The sequence below is a fragment of the Numenius arquata genome, chromosome 7 (genome assembly GCF_964106895.1).
Source record: "Numenius arquata chromosome 7, bNumArq3.hap1.1, whole genome shotgun sequence".
NCBI classification, from domain to species: domain Eukaryota; kingdom Metazoa; phylum Chordata; class Aves; order Charadriiformes; family Scolopacidae; genus Numenius; species Numenius arquata.
The window spans coordinates 756,484-780,897 of record NC_133582.1 but is presented as its reverse complement, the minus strand read 5'-3'; the positions used below and the strand labels follow the sequence as shown (position 1 = coordinate 780,897).

The window sequence follows — 24,414 nt, the reverse complement described above, 5'->3', positions numbered from 1 at the left end:
ATTGAGGCTCTGCAAGGGTCCTCCCATGGCCAAGCCTTGCTGGGGATGTGCAAACAGGCACTGACACTGGTCCCGCGCCTCAGCAGAGGGGAAGTGTGGGTCAGGACAGGAAAAAAAGAGGATTTATCAGGCAGGAATGCTCGGCTTTGGATGGGAAAACTGGGGTGTTCGGAGGAAGGAGCCTGGAGGTCCTTTCTGTGGAAGCTCACAAGAAATGACTGCCGTTGGGACACAGTGCTGAGCTAAAGTGTGGGACCTCTTCCCCTCTCTCCTCCTCCTCTTTTATTTAAAAAACAAAAAGCGAAAAACAAAAACCCTTTTGTCTTTAGGTTTTTTTCAGTTAAGGTGGGCTTCCCTACTTCTGTTTCCATTTCTGACTGCCTACAGCCTACATGGCTGGTTTTTTTGGAAATAGCACTCGGTATCTGTGACTGAGAGGCTGGATGTAAAAAAAATAAATCTTTTCGCCTCTTTACCTTCTTTCCTCTATTTTCTGGGATCATTTCCCTTCCTGCCCATCTTAATCCATATTCTTTTTTTTCTTCATTGACTGTGTTGCCTTTCTGTCATCGCTGTTCTATCCCCTTTAGTTTTACTCTGTATTTCAGCTCCTCACTTCCCCTCCTTTCCCAGCCTTAGGAAGCGCTGTCCCGGCTGGGACTGTGAGGAAAATTGCCAAAGTTTCCGCAGAAGGAAATACCGCTTCTACAATAAAGGCAGCGCCCGCTTCCTTCCCTCTCCTGCTGCTGCCGGAATGTCCCACATTCCCAGGACAGCTCCTCCGCGGGGCTGGGAGAAGGAGAGTTTCCCTGGATTTTCAGTGCAGTCACCCGGGTTACCCATTGCTGAGGCCAGCCCCAACCCTTCAAACACAAATATTTCGCAGCAAAATAATGTTCTCGTTATAAAGAGCATCGTGATAGTGGTGTGTCAGGTACTTCTGCCGCACCACTCAATCACCAAAAATCGGATGGATATTAATGATCTGGTTTTCAGAGTTAAAAATAACTGATTGCTGATGAGCCAATGTATGTATCTTGCAACTGGCAGCCATTTCTCACCCCCCGTTACTGGTTTCCTTGGTACCTTGCTAGCAGCTGTAGATAATTTTTTTTTGTTGTTGTAAACATAAACTATGATCTAAATCAGGACATTATATATATCTATATTTAATTAGTTCAGAAGCAAAGTGCTTTAAACCTTACGATTTTGACTTCTGCTCTGTAGAAACGGCACTAGGTCTAAATGCTGGAATTTTCGCTTTTCGGTACATCCTGCAGCGTGAGCTCTGTGGGCACCGCGCCGCTGAACCCCGCCGGACTACATGAAAGGCCGCCGTACTGTGGGTGTAAATTTGAATGTCAGCCTTCACTGAAACATGCATTTTCATGCAACTGGGAGATATGGGCTCATTCAACTGCTTCTCAGATTCATCCTGATTTTTTGTGATTTTATCTTATTAAAAAGGCTCTCAAAACAGTTCATGCTGTGATATGTATGACTAGAGGAATGACCCAGCCAACGAAGAAAAGCCCACAAGCTGTTATTTCAGTTTGACGTGGAGCAGATTGAGTGCTTCTGTACCGTCCCCTGGCTTGCAAAGGCTTTGAGATGATCTTGATATTCCAGTCCTCAGAGAGTCAGCAGAGAGAGCTGTTTCCACCAACGGGCGCGAGATGGCTTCAGGAGTCTCTGCTCCTGCCTCTGCCTCCAACTCTTCATCAGTTATAAATAATTTTGACTCCCTCCACTTGGAGTACATGTCTTGGCTACCTCTGGAACCACTGGAGTCGCTGCCAGCCACCTGTACATTCAGTTCTTCCGTTGACTGGATGAGGTTCTGTACAGACAAAGATTTTCCTAAATCCATCTGCACCACAGGTTTAACGGAGAGCAAAGGTTCCCCTTCTACATCCAGGCTTTTCCTCCACGTGAGATCCTTGGTCGCGCTGGGCTGTGCCACTTGTCCGTTATCCTTGGATGCGACAAGGCAAGCGGTGACATCGGAAATGTTTTCCTGCGTGGTTACAGGAATAATATGGACGGGCTCCGGCCTGTTGACGTGCTTCATCGATGAGAAAGGTGGTATTTGCAATGTCGTTGGAGTTGCTGGCTTAGTCGCCTGGTTTATTTGGTTTGATGAGTTACTAACCGCTGCAGGTCCATCGTTTGGCACTTGCGTGGCCTGACTATGCATAGCTGGACTGAGAGCATAGTAAGCCTGAGTGCTAAATTCATTTGGTGTCAGGATAAGCTGTAGGCCACGAGGCAGGTTGGCACTGGCTGATCTGGAAACACATCCACTGATTTGTGCAGAACCAGACACATCTCTGCTGTCGGAAGGGCTCTGGTAGTCAGAGGTCTGCTCGCACTCGAAGGCCGGCATTTGAAACGAAGCCAAGGTGAGCGCAGAGGCAGATCCTTTTCGCAACACTTGTTGGTAGATATCTAATAGACAGTCCAGTTTGGACTCAATGGATTGTACCTGCAGGAGGAGGGGAAAAGGTTAGCGTTAATGCCAAATACTGATTTAAAATATTGGGAATCCAAGCGAAGGGAAAATGTGACTGATGAAGAGAGAAATGGGAGGAGCTTGGTATATGCTATTGGTCCTTGAAAAACCATGTCAAAAGCCAAGTAGATATTTCATAAGCAGATGATAAAATGGAAAAAAAATTAGTAATCTGTGATTTTTCCTTCCTTCCTTTTCTGTACGTGGAAGCCAGTTAAGGTAACACGATTCATACCAATTTTATTTCAACATGTAAATGAGGCAGATATTAGAAAAAAAAAATATTTTTACCTGTCCAGCCTTTGAAACTGGCAATAAAATACCCAAAAGGCACAAGGAACAGAGCAAGACAAAGCGACACAGCTAACACTCTACCTGTTTCTCCACCTTGACCACACGCCCCAGCATGCTGAGGTCGTCGGCCGTCTCATGCTCTGCGGGATTCTTGTCTCTGCTTCTCTTATCCGCTGTGATTTGTCCTTTCCCAAGAATTTGGTCAACCCTGTAAGAGAAATCAAAAGCTGCTGTGATTCCTGAAAACGGTGGCGATTTGGAAGCGCTTGCTAATTTGTACATTAGATCTAGACCCTAGAACATAAAGACTACATAAATACAACGTTACCAGTGGTTCCCGGTTTGTTCTACGTGAGAAGAGGAAGTGTGGGATGCGAGAAAGGCAGTTCTCCGTGCTGACCTCATGATTTTGGCAACCTCATGACTAAATACCTTGTTTATGAATGGCCCGTTCAGATCACGGATTACCTTTTCTTCTGTTCAGACTTCCATTTTCTGGGGGACAATCTAGATACATGGGTTTGTGTTTGTTTTTATCCACAATGCCATTTCTGGCTCAGCTGTCTTCACAGAGAGGCTGGGCTGAAGCATGGATGGCAATTTGCACCCAAATATAACAGCAGGATGTTAAACATTACCAAGATTCATGATGCAGTGAATGACATAACATAAAATGCTTATGCAGAGCAGAAATTATTCCTTCCTTACCGAGACTGAAGACTCTTAATCCTGCACAACATGTCCAGGTGGCCCGCCGAGTACTGCTCAATGACATCTTTAACATCATATGGACGAAGCGTTTCCTTAAACTTCCTCTTTGCAACATGAAATTTCATAATTCTGTGGGGGGAAAAGCATTTTGCAGATGAATCTTCAGCAGCTGTGACACAATACCGCACATTCCCTTGACAAAACGTGACAGCTACCTTTTAAATGGAGGGTATTGGCACTACAGCTGCTGCAAGGGAACGTTCCCTTTGCAACACTGTTTGTAAGTACAAATGCATTGTGTCTCTGAATTGTTAGGTCAGAGAGACTGGTAACACCATTTAAGGAGCACAGAGCGTGTTTAGTTTATCAGTATACACCTGTTTGCCTTGTTTACGCTGGGTGCCTGGTTTGAAAGGCACTGAAGTACACGCTTCGCTCAAACCTGGCTCGGTCCCACGGACTCTACGGAGACACATTGTGCTTAAGCTGCGCCTGTCCTTGTTAGAGGACAGGTTTGCCTAGCACACTGATTACACAAACAGAAATAACGGTATTACTTTTCTGGTGCTCATTTGAAGTTGTTTTCCATTTTATAAAAAAATTTAAACTTATGCACCCAATTCGTTTTTCATCAATTTTTAGTCTTAATTAACATTCAGGCCTAAGTATTTGTTTTTAATTTATTTTGCGGACTTAAGATCAAACTTTGCAGGCTAGAGAGAAGTTTTGATGTTTGTTCCATATTGAAATCTATGGGAATTATTGTTTAATTAACACTGGTGATTTTTACTGCAAATAGTAAGCATCAGATAACACAAATATCCAAAATTGATGAAAGACATATGTTTTTTATGTGAGACTTGTGCAAGTTCCTGTGATGCTCATGTCGATATGTGATGTCCACCAAGTAGCTCTTCTTAGGATGAAAGGCTGGCTATTAAATTGCAGGTTTTAAATAACAGGAATGAGGAATTTGGAAAGCCCATGACAGGGAGCTGGTTTCCCTGCAGCTCCCCGTGGTTTACGCAGGAGAACCCTGTGGGAGCTGGGAGAGGAGCCGAGGGACCAGGCGCGTTGGCCCTTCTGCTCTGTGTTAGAGCTTACGGATCCTCATTAGGGCCAAACTGCTGAGATTTTCTGCTATCTATTGCAATTGAGCAAGCAGAGGCAGTAAATTGGTATCCTATTCCAAATCCCAGTATTTCATGCTAATATATTCCCTCCCTGTTTATTATGGTATGTATTTAGCAGCTATTAGACAACAAATGATAATAAAACCCAAGACATGGCTCTCACTCTGTGATAAAACAGATTAGTAGTGGTTTAGTGGAATTTAGGAAAACCATACTATTGATAGTTAGGACAGACATGATGGATGTAGAGTCAGATTAATAACGTATAGTGATCCTCTGCTGTTTTCTGTATTATATATGTGTTCTTCCAAGTAATATCAGCCTTTCCCCACAGTGCTTAGTTGCTGGTATTGCCCGTTCTGGTAACTCCCTGTTACAATGAGATGGCCTGTCACTGGTGTAGCGCTTGAATAATGACGCTGATTATAGACATCAGAAATGGAAGAGGCCCGTTACGAGCAGTCCATCCCGGTGACAGTTCAGGGCTCGGCTCCCGACAGACGATGCACTCTCCTCCTCTCCACTCTCAGCCAGTTCCACAGACCAATGCCTTTCCGCATCGTTCGTAATCTGAAGGCCTCTGGAGCTGGGATGCAGATTTGTTTGTCCTTTTAGCTGTCAGACGATGCCAAGATGCTCTGTTCCTAACAGTCTGGCAGCGCAGCCATCTCCTGGAATCCAGTTCTTTATTCAGGTTACAAAGAGTAAAGGATGTAGCTGACATACAAGAAAGTATCATTTTTTTGGTTTTGTTATTATTCGCTCTCTTTTGGTAGTCACAATTTTTTACTTCATGCTCTTGATAAAGTAAAAATACAAAACCCTGTTAGAAGAGCTGAGCCAGAGGATTAACAACATAATTGAAGACAACGGAATTCGCCACAACTGGGTGATTTTACAAGGGAAGAGACAGAAGGCTAATTTTTATTAACAGCCACAAAGGCGTCTTAATCAGCGTGCACTCTGCTTTACGGCTCTATAGCGGGCTTTTGGGTTATCAAGGCATTTTTTTCCATAATGTTCAGAAGCCAAACACAGGCCCCAGAGCATCCCGGTGTATCCATGGGGTGTAACTGGGCTATTTCTGGGTTAGCCATCACCTCAGGGGATGCAGGGTTTGGAACAGGCCCAGAGTGCTTACTTCTTTTTGCTTCACATAGACGGAATTTTACAAAAACTGTGCAAAACCAAACCAATACAACAAAAAAAAAACCAAAAAAAAAGCAAACCAAAAAAAAAACCCCAAAAAGAAGAAGGGTGATAAAAGACTGTCATTTCAAAATCCTGAAAGTTAATTAAGAAACAGAAAACCTGCATTTTTTCAGTGATGGAGCCTAGCAGCTGCTTTGCACTTCTTAAATTCAGTTGATGCTCAGTAAATAGTTATTTGCTGTCGATTTTAAAAATTCAATTCTGTTTCTGTATCTTGAGATAACTATGTCATTGAACTTCACAAGCTTGAACACCCATCCTGGAAGATTATTGCAACTGTATAGAGTATATTAAAAACTAATGAACAAACAAGCCTTTGGGCTTCCTTCACTCGTGCTTCTGGAATAAACATGCCTGTTCTGGGGTGTTCCTGTGCCATAAAACCGACAGGCTCAGTTCTGCGGGCGCAGGTGGATAACCTGCCCCTAAAAAAGGGGGAAAGGAGCCCAAAGTTCTTCACAGCCCAAGTGTTGGAAGCGCTGGCCCATAGCACAAACCAGGAGGAATCGGGCAAAGCAATGACTACTCGGTCTGTCTTTTGTGCTTGTACCACGAGGGGGCAAACGAGACTCGTCAGAAACCAGCCGGAGTGGCCACGGGCGATAACTGAAAGTGAGAATTAACCCAAAAGAACAAAGCCTGTCGTCCCCATGAATATATAAACCATTACTGGTATTTGTAAATGGCAGTATGCCATGTAGCGAGGTGGTATTTTATAACTGAAATCTAAGGTGATGGACACTACATGGCTGTGGACCTCCCCCAGTCACAAGCAGGACAGTTTTCCAGCGAGAATCAGCCATAAAAAGTACCCTATTTCAGTGATGCGCCCAGAGGAGAGCAGAAAAAAAAGATCTTTTGTGTCGAATTAGAAGCAACAGATCAAAGTGCTTTGTCTATAGTTAATGTCTAAGCCACAGGCCCCACTGATGGTGACGTGCCCTGACAACGTGTAGAAGTTACAGGCCCAGCACCAGCTTGTGTCTCGTGGACCCCAAGCAGCCAGAAGCAGCATCTGCTTCATTTAACTCCTGGCGATGGGGGACCGGCGCTGATCCGGAATCACAGCGGAACCTGCAGTTTTCTGAACGTTTTCTGAACCTGAATCTTGTCAGTTTTGTCACTATCTCAGGAAGATGTAGTTGTGCTGGTTCCTCCACCTCTCTACCCTTCTTGCCAAATAACCCTTCCTCCTGGGGAACTGCAACGTGCAGAAGGGATCGGGATCCAGCAGAGGCCAACAGACGGGGTTGAGAGACACTTCCACCACATGTGGGGCGAGTGGGTCAAAATCGCCTCCTCCCTCGGGTCCTGACCTGGACTGACCCATTCCCCAGGAGCCAGAGACATGGTTTTCCCCCAAGCCCAGCGTCGCTGTAGTGAAGGACACAGCTTGCCTAGACTCTGTGCGCCATCTGGGCAGCAAACATCAATGTGTGGGGATTTAAAAGGAACAGAAGATTCTGAAACGCCGCCATCGAACACATTCCTAATGGCTGCGAAACCCACATCTTGTAGGTGCAGCAGAAACGTTTCAAAGACTGAACATGACTGGTAAGTTATATTTTCCTTTTTTGGCTATTAAATATGTATGACCATTCAACTATACAGCTTATCAATTCTCAAGTTGTATTGTGTTTAGCTGCATTTATTATTATTATTTCTTATTAACAACAAATGAAACCATATCTATGGAATCACCAGAGTTAAAGAGAGGAAGGACCTCTTAGGTCAGCAAGTCCATCTTCCTGCCACCCCAGTTATTTCCTACTGTGCATTTATTTATGCTTCTCAAATCTAATTTTGTATTCCATAAATAGTAATATAATTCCATCATTTCCACTGTGGCGAGTATTACAGAATCTAGTGCCTCTTGCTATGAAAAATGATCAGAGATATCGCAATATATGGAAAAAAGCTCTCCCCATCTTCTTTTTACTCTTTTTCGTATCCATCCATCATTGTGAACTATCAGATCTCTCTGAGATAGATGCAACACTTTGTTGTTGGTCTCCAGGAACTCTGCAGGATATTGATGGCTTTTAGTTGACCACGAGACTAGGGCCAGTTGAGCAGGGCTGTAAAAGCCTGCTGGCACAGAGGCTGGCTGCATGGCTAGTGAGAACGGCTTTGTGCTCTGCTCCCATCCCGGCTGGAGGAGCAGGATGGCACTGGCCTGGCCAAGGCTCGCTGTGGAGCACATTTCACCCCCCTGCCCGCCTGCTCCCACCTCTCCCAACCTTTCTCCTGGGCTGCATCCCCAGCCCCGTGGCCAGCAGGGCCTGGGGGGATTCTGCCCCTCTGCTCCACTGCAGCTCTGGGGCCACCAACATCAGAAGGACATGGACCTGTTGGAGCGGGGCCAGAGGAGGCCACGGAGATGCTGGGAGGGCTGGAGCCCCTCTGCTGTGAGGACAGGCTGAGAGAGTTGGGGGAGTTCAAGTGTATGGTTGAAGCTGTACACTTTGAAATTGCTGAAACAAAAGATGATAACTAACCCACTTCTCACCTTTAGCTACGTCGGGGCTGTCCAGCCTGAGAGTAACCAGCACATTCTAGGCTCCTTCCACAGTAAAAAACTACCCCAGTTCTTTCTGATTCCAAAACTGAGAGAGGCCCTACCTCTGTAACCCCATAGGCAGGAATTAATTTCGCTAATTTCATTTTTCCCCCCAAACAAAAGGACCATTTGTATCATTCTAAACCAATTTCTACCCAGCTCTAAGCAGGAAAAAATAACTACTCTCCCTTCTTGCAGTTTTTCCAGGTGATGTAGCCAGAATGGATTCAACTGTACGTGCTCACATTTGGGGTCTTCTGCACAGTGTCCTGTGAAGCTACGGAAATACCTTCTGTCTTCGTCAGCTACTCCAGACCAGTGTGAAAGGAAAAGCAGTCCCCACCCCCCCACCCCCGGAGCCTTTGCAATTCAAAGCCGCTGCTCAGAACAAACTTCAAAATGAGGCACACAGTTTCCATATCGGCAGATGTTATCATCTCGAAATTCTACAGTTACTATAAAGCGTCTCAGATCCTGCTTCAGATGTTTGCATAGATCCCAGTCCGGTCAGGTAACAGATACTCGGAATAAGAAGAAAGAGGGGTATCAGCTACCTCAGGAACTGAATTATCGGCCTCTTGATTTGGAGAGATTAAGGTCCAGCGTTTAAGAGAGCCCTGAAGATCATGGCACATTCCTGCTGCGCAGATCTCAAACAAGGGTGTGTTTCTGAAGCAAGATCTTTCACTGATAGCGAGTGGAGATGCAGAATTCTTGTTGTCAGCCCCAGGCTGAAAGGAGTTGTGTCTGTAAGCCCAAGCGCGCAAAGAAGCACTTAGAGGTGATCTAAAGAGTTGACTCTTATCAGTTCAACAGTGCACATCCGAAACAATCCAACTGTTGCAGCTTTGCTCTTCTTATTAGAACATCTCTCTGGATGGCACCGAGGAGAAAGTTTGCCAGGCAGGTCCTTCACACCTGGTTACTTTCCCTTTCAGCTGATAATTACCAAGAGAACCAGGCAAAGATGCAGGTGATGCACTGAACAATCCAGCAGTGCCTTTGCAAACAAGCCCCAGGAATTCAGTATTAAAATGTCAAGTGGATCTTAAGGAATTCGGACAGTACTGAGAGTGAGATGACCATTGGTGTCACCCGGCAGCACAGCGGCAGGGTGTGCTTGGAGACGAGAATCAACCCATCTGTTTAAAATGCAGCACCACAGACAAGGATCTTTGGCACCGCAGCCAAGGAATTATGCTGATTGTTCCTAATTTGAGCATTTTCCACTGGAAGGACTAGCTCTTCCTCAGCGGTGGGTGTCCACTGTGCAGAAGGATTTCTGTCACCAGCTGAGGCGTTGCTGGCAGGAGCCAGCTCTCGGTGGTGACATTTGAGTGGCCGGTTGCAGTGGCTCCGGACACAGACCTGGCATCTGACATGGCCTCTGCGGTCATTTCCAGGCAGGTTGGAAAAACAGTTGGAACAGTCGTCTGCAAGTGAGCTGTCAGTCTGTCCGTGCTGCTGGGGAAGCGTCAGAAACAGCCTGACTCGCCCTGGGCCCTCACTGGCATCAGTGGAAGAGGGGAGGGAAGCGGCAGTATCCCGCGGGTTATCGCTGCACGGTAGTAGTTGATCAAGAGCCTGAGTCGTCCCTTCCCCAAGTGCCGAGAGAACCAAGGCGAGGGTCTCCCTGCAGGAAAACAGCCCCTTCCCATCGGGTCTGGTAGAAATCTCCAGTGGGTGGAGGTGACGGTGACGCGGGGCTGATGGGGTGACCCCCCGCTGTCCCCTCGGATTCCTGCCAGCAGAGGGGACGCCCACCCCCTCCTTCCCTCTCCATCTACCTCCTGGGCTGGGAATTTGGCCGGCCAGGAGTCGCACTTCCACATATCCCAGGAGATGAAGAGCCTTGGCAGCCCCGGGAGGGTGACTGCTCAGTTTAAGCTTTCGTTACAGGTAGTTTTATAAGTTTCAATGCAGTTTTGCTGCTTTCTTGGAAAAGGAGGAGACTATTAGTTTTAAATTATTGGGGCTGCATTTAGTTCAAGGGATGGCGGCAGGTGAGGCTTTGCACCATGAATGGATGTAATTATTCTGCTGTTACCAGAAGAAGGTGGCAATGAAAGCCATGTCACAGACAGTTTCAGGAATGTGAAAATGCAAAAAAACCCCTAAACTTTTAAAGGAAATAACTTTTCCAGGCAAGGTGATATACATTCAGTAAAACTACATCAAACTGGATGACAGTATTTTGGATGACAGGAAATACAGTGGAAAGCAGCATCCGTTACTCTCTTTTCTGAGTCCAATCATGTACATTTTTTGACATTGAAAAGTTGATAACAGAACAGATAAAATATTTTGACTTTTAAATAAAATACTGATGAAAAGGAAGCATAAATAAACTATATTAGCATTAGCTGTGTAACAAATTACCCACGTAGTAAGTTTAACTAGCTACCATTTTGTTAATTGACATGCAGTTAATTAGTATCTTAATTAAAGACATCTCAAATACCGATTCATTCAGTGTTTTGCACTCACCTGATTGCTCTGATGACGGTTTTCAGAGCAGGGGTGAGATCTTCCACCGACACATCACACTGGCACCCTTTGTCATCGTAAACATCGTCCGTTCCCAGGCTGGTATCAGCTGCAAAACACAAGAGGGGACTAAACGAGCAGCAGCTAAAAATCCCTTCCTCAGTGTTTTCCAACCGCCTGCAGAGGGGTTCTGGAAAAACAAGGGCTACAAATCAACTAGGATGGAGCTTCGTCGGTTTGAGAACTCCACGATGCGCTCGTCTGTCTCTGTGCCCGTGCCGCGAGCGGCCGGGGCGGTCTCCAGCGCACACAGGGGGAGTCGGAAAGGAAGAAAGCCCTGGTATTTTTCAAACAAATGAACACTTTAGGACCAGCATGGCTACTCCTGATGTCTCACCATTTTTCATCACATTCTCTGTCTTAAGGGGAAGTGGTGAGCTAACAGATGGGATGGCAGGATCAAAAGATGCTGAAGTTATATTGAATTGTTATTTATTTACAGTTACGGATGAACCTGACGTTGAAGACAAAGGAGAAGATCCATTTCATTTACCGAGGAGGCTGTGGAATGATCCAACGCTTTATTACAGCTGGAATAAAGAAAGCAGACGTTTTTATTTCCAGTGTCTCTCTAGGGCTTGAATCAACTCAGTTATGCCAGTATAAATTAGGAATAATTCTGCCAAAGTCACAAGAGCTACAGCCATGTAACCCCCGTGAAATGGGAGACTCCAACTTGAAAGTTTAAAATGAACATGTTTCCGAATCTTTCTCTCACTGGTACGGTTCCCAGGTCCTCTGCCAAGTGCAGGGTCCTACCTTAACACTGTATCTTTGCAGTTCCGTTTTGAAAACAGCGGGGTGCAACTAGAGTATTCCATGTTGCTCACACGGGGATACAAAAATCAGCAAAATCTTTAGACAGACGCCAGAAAATTCTTATAAATTTAAGCCAGCTTTACAAAGAGATACCGCTCCTAGTAAATCGCCTTCTTTTTTTCTTTCCAATATTCCCACTGACATGAATTTCCTTCATTAGGGCAGGCCCTTGGTACCACATGTCAATAAAACTTGTGAAAAGCTATAAACCTTGCTTGATTCACATGGGAAACGTTCCTCTCTGGTTAGAAGAGTGAGCAGACTTGGGAAAAAGTTTGGGAAATGAATAGTAACAATTTTGGAAAAAAACCCGTTCCAACTTAAACATCTCCCCCCTGAAATCAAAGTTCACATTCTGATGAGTTTTTCCAGTGGAAGCCGATGTTGTGCACGCCATAGTTACGAGGTGAGATGTATTCGTGTCCCTTCTGTCCCCACTGAGTTCACCCTCGGGGTCGGGGCCGTGGTGGGGCCCGTTTGGCTGCTCCAGCAGCTCCGGCTGTGACAGTCCCTGCCACCTCCCAGGCTCCCACCAGCCCCGCTCCCCACTGCTGCCCGTGCCCACAGAGAGCCCTCCCCACCATGGACTGGGGCAGGTAGACCCTCGGGTCTGACACTGACAAACCCCACCACTGACCCATGTCCCTCAGCACCACGTCTGCCCGGCTTTGAAATCCCTCCAGGGATGGAGATACATAAACCTCAACCTGTTGGAGTGGGGCCAGAGGAGGCCACGGAGATGCTGGGAGGGCTGGAGCCCCTCTGCTGTGAGGACAGGCTGAGAGAGTTGGGGGGGGTTCAGCCTGGAGAAGAGAAGGCTCCAGGGAGACCTTGGAGCCCCTTCCAGTCCCTAAAGGGGCTCCAGGAAAGATGGGGAGGGACTCTTGATGAGGGAGGGGAGCCATAGGAGGAGGGGGAAGGGTGTGACACTGAACGAGGGGAGATGGAGATGAGATGTGGGGAAGAAATTCTTTGCTGTGAGGGTGGTGAGACCCTGGCCCAGGTTGCCCAGAGAAGCTGTGGCTGCCCCATCCCTGGAGGGGTTCAAGGCCAGGTTGGAGAGGGCTTGGAGCAACCTGCTCTGGTGGGAGGTGTCCCTGCCCAGGGCAGGGGGTGGCACTGGATGGGCTTTAATGTCCCTTCCAACCCAAACCATTTTGTGATTCTATGATGACTCCACCATTTCCCTGGGCAGCCTATTCCAATGTTTGACAACCCTTTCTGCAAAGGAATTTTCCCCAATATCCATCCTAAACCTCCCCTGGCGCAACTTGAGGCTGTTTCCTCTTGTCCCATCGCCTGTTCCTTGGGAGAAGAGACCGACCCCCCTCTCTACACCCTCCTTTCAGGGAGCTGTAGAGAGCGAGAAGGTCTCCCCACATGAGCCTGGCCTGAACCTGGCCGCTCTGCCTGGCGTTCCCAGGGTTAGCGCTGGTCCTTCTTTCTCCCCAGGAGCCTCCACCACCAGGCCCTTCCCGTCTGTTGCTTGGGCAGCTCATGCATCTGGTCTCAACCACGGCCAAAGCGTCTCTCAATACAGCTTTGTACATACCCCTGCCAGTCTCCCTGGGAGGAGATGTCAGCCGGTCTGACAGTCCAGAAACGATCCCCCTTTCCTAATACCAGCGCCTTCCCAATCCAGGACGTGTTTTGATCCTAAACATCCATCTGGAAAGTGTTTACTTCACAACCGATGAGGCCCCTGCCATTATCTTACCATCACTTACTTTGGGCTAAAGTCTTGTCTTTGCCACTTTTTAATTTCTTCCTCTTTCTTCCTAAAGAGCAGTCTTGTATTTAATCACACAGCAGATCAGGAATTACCACAGAAACAGAGGAGAGCCACGCACGAGGCGTTAGAACCGTCTCGCTATTTCCCTGTTTGTCGCAGTATTTATGCATTCTTCACGCAAACTCCACTCATTTATGATCACCCCAAATGAAACGGACTAAAAATTACACTGGTCTGAAACGTTCTATCTCACCAACAAAAAATGTACGAGTTTGTCGCTGTGTTTCATATGGCTCCGTGCAAAAGTGACGTGCAAGGTTTGATGTATTATTTCTGTAAATAGCACGTGTCCTTTCTTAGAAGTGTTTTCTGGTGTTTAGTAACGTGCTGTGGCCTCAGGAAAGCTGTGACAATGTTCTGGTCACCCTCACAGCTCCACGCTTTCCATCTCAGTAACTTTCAAGTAATTATGCGCCTGTTGAACGGAACCAAAAAGGTGTTGTGCCCTTTGATTTCTTTCCGGGAACTGCCACGTGCCAGTCACGAGAACCCAGCGTGAAGGGCAGGTGCCGATGCCATGGACAGTCCCATGGAAGAGCTCCTGGAGCAGTGATGGGTTTGGCGATCCCAACAGAGACCAACCTTTGACTTGTTTTTTGGAAGCCTTCAGTAGGGGGCCGTTAGGGCGATCTAAATCATCCTGCTGAGGATGCACCTGCACCCACCTTTTGGACCCAGCGAAACCTGAAGCGGTGCCTGAAGTCGATGGTGTGTGCGCGGCTCAGTTATTCATGCGGCAGCAGAGTGTTGTGCCAACCGCGTCAAAAAAACCCACTGATTTGGAAAAAACCATTTGATTGATTTTCATTGTAATGCACGACTCCAGGTGAGAAATGGATGGTGGCCTAATTTTCACAGGTGCTGAGTTCCATGGAGCCATAGTCTGTAACTATCACTGAAAATCCAGAGTTCCGCTTGGGAACTGAAGCCCAAGAAATTCATGAGCGCTGCCTCCGGCTGCCCGGGGCACCGGCACAGAGCCCCCCGAGGAGGCACGCTCCTCTCCAAGCTCATTTTCTGCCTGAAGGGTCGGAAAGAAAAGGAGCGGAGAATCCCGCACCTCTAATTCCTAAATCCAAAGCCCTGGGAGGAGAGAGGGTGCCACGGCAGGATGCGCAGCCCCGCGGGAGGTGGGGACGGATGGCTGGCTCTGCTCATCTGCCGCAGCGTCAGACTGCTAATTGCCTCCCTGATCAACGCTGCTGAGCTCCGGGGACCCCTCCCGCTCAAGCAGCGACGCTGGCAGCTTCATACTCTCCTTATTCTGGGCTTTCAGCCCCTTTTGAGAGCACCGCAGAGCCCCCGTTGTGCCGTTGCAGGTGCCCACCAGGAAGGGGCATTTCACTCAGTTTTCCACAGCCTTTGAAGAACCTTCCTCCACCCTGAGCGTTTGCTGTGGAGACTCAGGGATTTAGCCCATGTCCTCTAAAAAATGGAGGTATCCTGCACGTATTTAAAGTGTTTCCACAAATGCCATACTGCACGGAATGTTACACAGAATCTCAGGGCTGGTTTTCCCTCAAAATTTTTGCAAGTACAAGCCCCTGTACGTTTTACGTTCATACAACTAATGCAGTTTCTCCTTATCAAAATAAAACGTGTCTCAGCCAGGTGCCTTTGGTTATATTTGTTTCAAGAAACTTCTCGCCCCTTCACAAGCCCTCGTTATTTTCCCGTTGGTTGAACCGTGAACACAAATTCCCTTCGCTACCCCTAGGAGTGATTTTCTTTCAAACTTTCCTTTGCTCCAAACCACGGAGCAGCCGACTCCCTTTCAGTGAAGACTTCACGTAACTGGTGTTACCGCCACGGCTTGCTGAGCTCCAGAGGAAAAAAAACAACTGAAAAAAGACAGCGCTAATTGGGATGGAACTTAATCGCGTGCTTAATGATGCGGCTCCCCCAGAGAGGGACAGGCAGCAGCACGTTTACACCATTTCCAGAGCGAAGGCCAGGAAAGGGAGGCCCCAGGGAGCAAATCACATATTTATTCCCTCGATCCCTGAAAGAAAAAACTGAAAAAAAAAAAGAAAAGGTTTCTTCTAATCATGAAAGAAGGAAGGAGGCAGGAGAAAGAAACTTTCCTGATGTGGTCTTCACCTTAGATGCTTAATATTTGTCTAGAAAATGAAAATGACACCAAAATCCCTGGCAGTGCACAACAGCATCCAAGCGGCAAAATGAAGAGAGAGGGCGTAAGGATGCCAAGATTCGGAAACACGGATTACAGGCAGCTTTTACGAAGTGGTTGCCATTTCCAGGCTGGAAAGCAGTTTCTCGGGAAGGGAAGGGGAGGGAACTGGTGCCTCCTGGAAGGGGGAGCACTTGTAGAACCCCCTTTCCCTGCCACACACCCCGAGGGTCCCCCCTGCAGTGGCACCCATGGGGAGGGCAGCAGGGGGCCCTCCCGTAGCCCCCTCCTTCCTCCCTCTATGTTCCCCTGAAAAAGGCAGAACTTTCCAGGTGGGGAAGAGAAGAAGACACCAGAGCTGGAATTCGGCAGCTGCAGCGCAGTGTGAGGCACATCATAAGGAATATCCCTAAGAACATTTCATACATGAAAGCATTTCTAAAAAGGCTCAGATTTGGCCAAAATGGAGGACAGGGTTGTTGGAAAGTGTTTTACATATTCTGGGTGTAATTATCTCTAGTCTCCTTTCTTTGTAAGTGCCATTTTTTAAGGTCAGAAACCTAATTTATATCAGTTATCATATAATGCAGACGAGTTCCAAATATCTAAAATTCTAGCATTCCCTTCTAACAACTCTCAATTATCTTTAGTTATTATTTAACTTCTCAAAAATTTTCTGCCCTGGCACTATTTCATGGAACAGCTCCCACTACTTAATTAAAAAGGAGTCCTTTTCATTTTGAGTGATGACACAGAGGACCAGGAGACTTTCTAAAAACAATTCAATATGCGCCCAATAATTGTGCAGTTAAAAGGGCTGATCTTATTACAAACTGGGGCACATTGGCCAACAATTGGACGGCTGCGTGAGAAGAGTGAGAAAGGAAAATGCTTGGGGACGCTAAATTATGGGCTCGTATGGCCAGGACCTCGGGTGGAATAAACTAAAATAACGCCCCAAAACCAACAGCCTTTATTTATTTACACAAAATGAAAAAAAAAAACGCCTCGGAGCTTAGATCAGAATGCCAGGTTATTTTTATAAGATCTTCCTAATTAATTACACTGACAACGGTAATAAACGAGGGCTCTACCATCGAGTTAAACAATCAGAAGACAATAAATCTCCCGCCTCGTGCAAATTGATGCGTTGCTGATAAAACGCCATTTAGTCCCATCATACGGGGTTTACACAAACTGGGCAGATTTCTTTTCACACCATGCGGCTTCGTTTTGAATCAGCAAATTTAAACCAACCGAGATGTAAAAGGGACCAAACTCAGGACCTTCGCCAGGGCAAGGGAACCCTCTGCAAGGCCAAGCTGTTTGTGCTGCTGAAAGGAAAACCTGTCATTTTTGTAAGGCATAAATCAGAGGGCAGCGACGGAGGGCACGGGGGCTGAAAGGCACAGCCCCATTCTTCCCGGGGTTGTTATAATCCCCCCTCCCCGGAGGATTGTGTGCGAGTGCCCTGGAGGGAATGAAAGGCCAGAGGTCATGTGAGCGTGTAATGTTCAGGGATGGAGCAAGAGATCAAGCATTTCCTTGGAGACTTCTTTTTAATTAATCAAATGAAATATGTTTGCAATATCTCCGGTGCGGGACGCTTTTGATGTTTCATTCACAAAGCCACACAGTGTCTCTGGGTTACCGTAAAGGCACAATAACTCAGGCAGAGGCTCAGGAGCACCAGGGATGGTAGAAAACAAGTAGAATGGGGCATTTTTTTGTCCCTCCCTGAGAGCTGCAGGGACAACGTAACGTGCTTCAGCTGCGGCTGTGCACCACTGGAGCACAATTTAAGCGGAAAAGGTTCTCTTCCTCGGAAAAGAGGAAAGGATTTTGTGAGGTGGGTCTCCGTGGCTGGATCTACATTAAATACAAGGAGACACGGGCACATTCAGCAACAGCCTGAGATCACCCAGACTGATTAATTGCCTGCACAGGCTCTGGCACAGGTTTCATAGAATCATAGAATCACAGAATGGTTGGGGTGGAAGGGACATTAAAGCCCATCCAGTTCCAAGCCCCCTGCCCTGGGCAGGGACACCTCCCACCAGACCAGGTTGCTCCAAGCCCCCTCCAACCTGGCCTTGAACCCCTCCAGGGATGGGGCAGCCACAGCTTCTCTGGGCAACCTGGGCCAGGCTCTCACCACCCTCACAGCAAAGAAGTTCTCCCCCACATCTCAGCTCAATCTCCCCTCTTTCTGGTCTGGCCACTGCCGGGGGAATTCTCACGTGCCAGGGGCAGTTTGGCTGCGGTTCCCCCGGTTTTGGTGCAGGGACTGCCTGATTGGCAAAGATTTCCCTTCGATCTGCTCACTCCCGATAATTCCCATTTAAGCCCAAAGAGGGACTGGAAAGGCAGTATCCCCTCACCTGCGTTAATTTGCGCAGGGTCCCCTCTTCATCAGGAGTCCTGGCAACTGTGAGCCCCTTCTCACCGGGGCCTAGAGGTGTGTTTAAAATGGGATGACAAACGCCTTGGTGTCTGATTTAGCTGTTGAATGCTCTCGAGGGACCCTCTGCCCCCAGAGCTCTCTCAGGCTGGGGTTCCCGTGGCAGATGCACACGAGCGGCTGAAATAATTGCTGCCGCTGCCAGCCCCGCGTCGGCAACAGCAACGAATGGTTATAGGCAGCCTCAGAGGACTGTGGCTGCCCACAAATAAAGCCGTTTGTGCAGCAGTTTTGGTGGCACGGTCCTCAGGCTGCTGGGCCAGAACCCACAGATACCTGTGGGCAGTTTAGGGGTTTTCCTCACTGCCAAACCGCCCCCCCCCGCCTCTGGGCTTAGTGCCCGGAGGGGGGTGGTAGAAGCTTTTGTTACGGGGCAGCTTAAGAGGAGGGCTACTACATTTTCAGCCGTGTTAGCCCCTCAGCTGCCTCCGTAAGCTCCTGGCTGGATCAGAAACCTCCCTTCACAGGCTAATGTTTAGTTTTTTCCAGCAGTCTCTTTCTGATGGTTTTGGCCCAGATTCCAACCGCATCCTTTATCAGAGCTCAGTCAGCCCTGCAGAGTCACGGCGTTGATGACCTGCCTCCAATCAGCCTTCTAAGCCGATAATTTCCTCTCCTTTCTGAACCCTCTACTTAGATATTTGCTTCTTTGCTTTATTTTTACATGGAGTTCAGTGCATCTCACCTGCACCATGAGGCAATTCCTCCTCTGCCTGGGCTAATGGAAGAACACGTACAACCCCAAGCCCCATAGGGCGAAGGAAAAATGAAGCTAATATGAGTGTCTTTTCTTTCGGAAGGGGCATTTCATAATGAGAGGTTATTATTTTTTCATTATGTTGCTGATTTAGAGTTTTGATGTTGTCTCTCTCTGAAAGGTCTGTGGCAAGTGTCCTCTCTTCTCCCCCCGAACATGCCACAGAGATGTAAGAATCACCAGAAGGACCAGATTTTCAGGGGTGTTGCTTTGTGCCCAGGCTTTCATCTAGAAAGGGCTGGCTTCTGGTTTGGCTGGAAGATCAGCACACCCAAATAATTAATGCTTTGGCCAGAGAATACCTCGAGAAGGAAACCAGAGGACCTGACAACTGAGAGGTATTAATAAAATTCTGCAAATGTTCCATATTCATCCACTGAAAAATGCAAGATGTTCTTAATGGAATACATCATCTCCAGATCCTTCTCATTGAGTCATCAAATGCAGAAAGCACATCCAACCAGGAAATTGGTAACATATCAAAAAAAAAAAAAAGAGAAAGAAACCGAGGTTGGTAGTGCCTGACTCTTCACACAACGGGCTGGGGAAGGCAGCAAGGAGCTGCCGTTCAGCAATGAGCACACCGAGGTCTCCCTGATGATACCAGTCCTAGAAGCAGCTGGACGAGGTCCCAGAGTGGAAACTTGGCATTTGCCTAAACGCTGGGGACAATGGAAGCCGTTCCTCCTGCCACGGATGAGAAATTGGTCATATCTGTTGGCCCCAGCTCCTGAGGGTGGACCAGTAGCTGGAAACTGCCAACAAGGAAACAGGCTGCACTCGCCCCGAGGGGTGGGAAGATCCTTAAGGGTTTAGGCTCAGCTAGGAACACGCTGCTGCTGTTGTTATTATCTTTTGTCTACAGAAATGCCCAAGGTGCCGTTTCTGCCACCCCTTCCCTGGAAGGGAGACAATAGGAGGGAACGCGCTCTTCTGGTGCGGATCATTGCTATGAACCACAACACGCATGGGAAGAAAGTGAGGAAACCATTCTGTGACAAACGGGCTGATGGAAACCGAAATGATGCTCAGGAGAGGTGCAGGCTGCGGGCTGGAGCAGCAGTGAGCCCCCCATACCCCGGGGGTGGGCTCCGCAAATCACTCTCTTCTGAGCTCCCCTCCAGGCAGGGCACAAGTTACGGGACTTTAACCCGTGAAATCACTTCTGGCGTGGTTTTGGGGAGATGCAAGCGATTACGTAGGAAGCCTAAATTTAGACAAAGCAGCTTGAACCCCGCTCTGGTCCCCAGGGCATTTCTCACTTCCCACTGGGGTGCAAGCGTCCCTGTCCCAGCTCAGCGTGGGACCCAGGCCATCGTCCCACAGCCCCTGTGCCATGGGACACGGGCCAGGGCTGTGGGCAACCTGGGGAGCAGCCCGGTGGCTGGCACAGCCCGGCAGCTCGCCCCAACACGGCCAGATCCGGGATTTGGGCATCTGAGAGGTCTCCGCAGGGGAGGGTGAGCCTGGAAGGATGAGCTTAGCAAACACCCTCGGTTTGCCTTGTTTGCCCTCCAGGAAATGTTTGTTTACCCAGGCTTTTCCTGGAGAGAGGAACTGCGTCGTTCGTCCTCAGCTGAGGGATGGGGCATCTCAGCTCAATGGGTATTTTGCGACCTACGTGTCTGTGATAACATGTGCGCTAAAAAGGAAGCAGACGCCAAAATTGCACTTCTGCTTAATGAGTTTTACCACAATTGTTGGCTGTAACATGCCTGATTGCCATTGTAGAAAGAGTGTAAAGTTGTACCTCTTTCCTCGGATCAAGTGATTTATGTTGTGCCTTTCCCATACAGCCAGGGTCACGGGCTCCTGTTGTAGCCAGTCAGTTTGTCTCCCTTATTTTGGGTCTGGGGGTCCCACAGGAAAGAGCAAGACATCCATAAGTTGGGAAAAATGTGAATGGAGAAACCCTAATCCAGGTCTGCTGGGGCAGCTGCACCCCCAGAGCTGTGAGAGCACCTTTCAGTGCAGGACCCATCTCCTCAGGGGCTGGATTCCTCCCTCGCTCTCGGCTCCTGGCTCTCACCAGCTTTGGTGCTCCCTGGTCAGGGGAGACACTGTCTCCACTTTGGAAAGCTCTTGTAGATGAAGATCTTTGCCTGGACAGTACCCAGTTTAACACCTGAGAGGACCTTAGCTGGTGAACAGAGAGCAGAGAGGGGCTGAGACCCTTCCCGTGGGGATGCAGCATGTGGGAAGGTCTACGTTCCTGCTGGCTGTGGGGTCAGCAAGCCCTTTTCACAGAGATCCACTTCTCCTTGCATCAGGAGCCCTCCTTACATCTAAAATACCCTTTAGAAAGCAATACACAAAAACAATGACACTGGTTTTGTGTGCGGGTTTGGGCAGCAGCTGGATACCCAGGAGCTGTGAGGGCAGAGCTGCTGCGGCCAAACCCCTGGGATGCACTTAGCCCACCTGGGATTTTCCAGTCACCCCCTTTTCCACCAGTTACTCCCTGTGCACCGCTGAAACAAGATTTCTTATTAAAAAAAATAAATCATAGAAAGAAAGAATCATCTAGATTCAAAGGGACCTTTAAGATCATCAAGTCCAACCATCAACCCAACATGGTATGATTGCATCTCTGTGGATAGATTCAGTCTCACAGAGCAGAGACCAATAGAACCACAGAATCATCTGGGTTGGAAGGGACCTTTCAGGCCATCGAGTCCAACCATCAACCCAACACTGCTAAAACCATCACCAAACCACATCCCTCAGCACCACGTCTGCCCGGCTTTTAAATCCCTCCAGGGGTGGTGACTCCACCACTGCCCTGGGCAGCCTCTTCCAATGTCTGACAACCCTTTGGGTGAAGAAATTTTCCCCACTATCCATCCTAAACCTCCCCTGGCACAACTTGAGGCCATTTCTTCTTCTCCCATTGCCTGTTCCTTGGGAGAAGAGACCGACCCCCCCTGGCTACACCCTCCTTTCAGGGAGTTGCAGAGAGCGAGAAGGTCTCCCCTCAGCCTCCTTTTCTCCAGGCTGAACACCCCCAGCTCCCTCAGCCGCTCCTCACAAGACTTGTGCTCCAGACCCCTCACCAGCTCCGTTGCCCTTCTCTGGCCATGCTCCAGCACCTCAATGTCCCTCCTGTCGTGAGGGGCCCAAAACTGGGCCCAGCCCAAAACTGGACCCAGCCCCCACCAGGCCTCACCAGTGCCCAGTCCAGAGGGACGGTCACTGCCCCGGTCCTGCTGGCCACACTGTTCCTGACACAGGCCAGGATGCTGTTGGCCTTCTTTGCCACCTGAGCACGCTGCTGGCTCGTATTCAGCCCCTGTTGACCAACATCCCCAGGTCCTTTTCCCCCGGGCAGCTCCAGCCACTCTTCCCCAAGCCTGAAGCATCCATGGGGTTGGTGTGACCCAAGGGCAGGACCCGGCACTTGGCCTTGGTGTCCCTCACACCATTGGCCTTGGCCATTGATCCAGCATGGATCGTTGACATGCTCTGTGAAGCAGGACATAGCTTCCTGGTGCCTCTTCCCCCAAATAACAATCCTTTCTGCTTTCCAGAAACAGGTGGCACTCACAGTGGAGGTGTGGGAACGCGCGAGCGGGCTGGGAGCAGCGCGCGATGGCAAACAAGGCATAAGAAACCCTACCGTCAACCACGGGTTTGGGCTGGGAGCTCTTCAGCCGCAGCGAGGGCCTGAAGCGGGTTCGGTCGTTGAAGCTCCAGCTCTTCTGGACTTTGGTGGGGCTGCCCTCGGTGGCCATGTCGGCACCTGGGGACCGGCGGTCTCCCACCGAAGACTGCCTGTTCTTTATGCTCTGCCCTCGGGGGCTGGCCATCCGCACCCGCTCCTTGAAACTCAGCTTCTGACTGTGAAGAAGAGAAATGCATTTTATTTCATGGTTCCTCCACTCTTTTTTTTTTTTTTTTTCTATTGTATGATATCAGGAAATAATTTCTAAAAATTCTCAATAGTATGAATCTGTTTCTTACACACTTTTATTTCCATTGAATATATTTCATTTGGGAATGAAACCAATTTGATGTACTTGTTTTTTGAAAGAGGCATCATCAATGGCGGTCTGTTTTACAGTACACGATAACCTTGTAAAGGAAACCAAAATTAACAAAGAGAAACAAATTTCACCCAATTGTTACAGATTAATCTCTAAGATTTTCTTTTTTTATTCCCTGGCTTTTAGATAGGTTTATTTTCATCTCAGTCAGCCCAGCTCGGTGCATTTCTGGTGATCTCTTCAGGCGAACAAGAGCAAAATGTATTCTCTTATTACTGCATGCCATGTAGGGCTGTTCTGGGTGGTTGGGTTTTTTTAAGCAGGCAAAAATACTGTTAGTATACTCATGCTTTTTCAAAACGTGGCACGTCCAACATCATCTCGTATGCATCGTTAGTGATCACCCACGCCCAGATTCCCTCGTTACAGCACTTACTTGGACAGGACGAAACCCAAGCTACCAAACCACCCCAGGGCCGGCGTGGTGATGGGCTAACGGCACTGCCCCCCCACGGGGTGCGCTCCCCGACACCCGCGCTGGAGGCAAACCCGGGGCTGGCTCCCACAGCCGCTGCTGGGCAGGAGCCTTGGGACGGGCCCAGGAGCCCAGCCAGCCCCAGGACTGTCACCGCCGGAGCAGCGGTGGCCCCGTGGTCTTACAGTTGGCCAATTTTAAGCTGGTTTTTTTTCCCCTCCTGCTCTCGTAGCCCTCCCCTCCAGCCAGCTCAATGTGGGATATGTAGATTTTCTACTTCCCAATGCTTACAATTACCTTTGCTCGTGTTCAGACACACCCGATGAACACCCTGTGGTCACCGTGACCATCTGCCTCTGCTTTTTCATTATTTGGCATTTTTGCTTGTCCCTTCCCGTAGCGGAAGGCCCAAAGGGGAAACAGAAAGGAAGCCTGGCACCAAGGCCTGGAAACCTTGATTTATCTATGAGATTAAGTCCAACGGCCCGTCCAAGGGAACAGTCATCAATCAGTGCTCCTGTTCTCGCAGGGGAGGAGCTGCTCCTGGTGCGGTGTCACCGCGTCGTCAGTCCTACTGCCCGGGCACAGGCTTGGGGGTGCTTTGAAACCCCCGCAGCAGGGACTGTCTCCCTGCAAATTATGCTGTATTTGAAGTTAAGACACTTTCTAGTACTCTCAAACTCTCGGCCTTTAACGTCAGCGTGCCCGTAAGACGTTCTCAACAGAAACAAATCCTGCAGCTAATTAACCAATGCTAACACGGACTATGTGGTTCTTAGACATTTAACCTACTCCACTCTGAAAATACACCGTTAATAGGTAGTTATACGAAATGCAAAGTAGTTATAAACCTCTGTGGCTGTGAAATGTTGAGATAGTCAGGTATCTTGGTCCATGCACAGCACAGCCCAGCGTTCCGTTCGGAATGCAAACAGCATGGAGAGCAGGAAGGATGCAGTTTGTGGCAGGCAAAGAACATGCTGGGAAGCTTGTACTGAGATCATTTTCAAGAATGCTACACAACGAG

General features: G+C 48.4%; 1 protein-coding gene across 5 annotated transcripts in view; it reads right to left on the bottom strand.

Annotated features, from left to right (window-relative positions):
* Positions 1–550: 550 nt before the first annotated feature.
* The window catches only part of KCNQ5 (potassium voltage-gated channel subfamily Q member 5), a 245,745-nt gene continuing 221,881 nt past the window's right edge, over positions 551–24,414 (bottom strand). For 4 of the 5 annotated variants that reach the window (XM_074150150.1, XM_074150152.1, XM_074150151.1 and 1 more), the window contains 5 exons: positions 22,546–22,766; positions 10,910–11,018; positions 3,515–3,646; positions 2,888–3,014; positions 551–2,485 (listed from right to left, as the gene is read on the bottom strand). In XM_074150150.1, coding sequence (XP_074006251.1) covers positions 1,544–2,485; positions 2,888–3,014; positions 3,515–3,646; positions 10,910–11,018; positions 22,546–22,766 — 1,531 coding nt within the window. In that variant the 3' untranslated portion in view covers positions 551–1,543. The remainder of the gene's footprint in view (positions 2,486–2,887; positions 3,015–3,514; positions 3,647–10,909; positions 11,019–22,545; positions 22,767–24,414) is intronic. The other variant, XM_074150154.1, reaches the window with a different exon arrangement.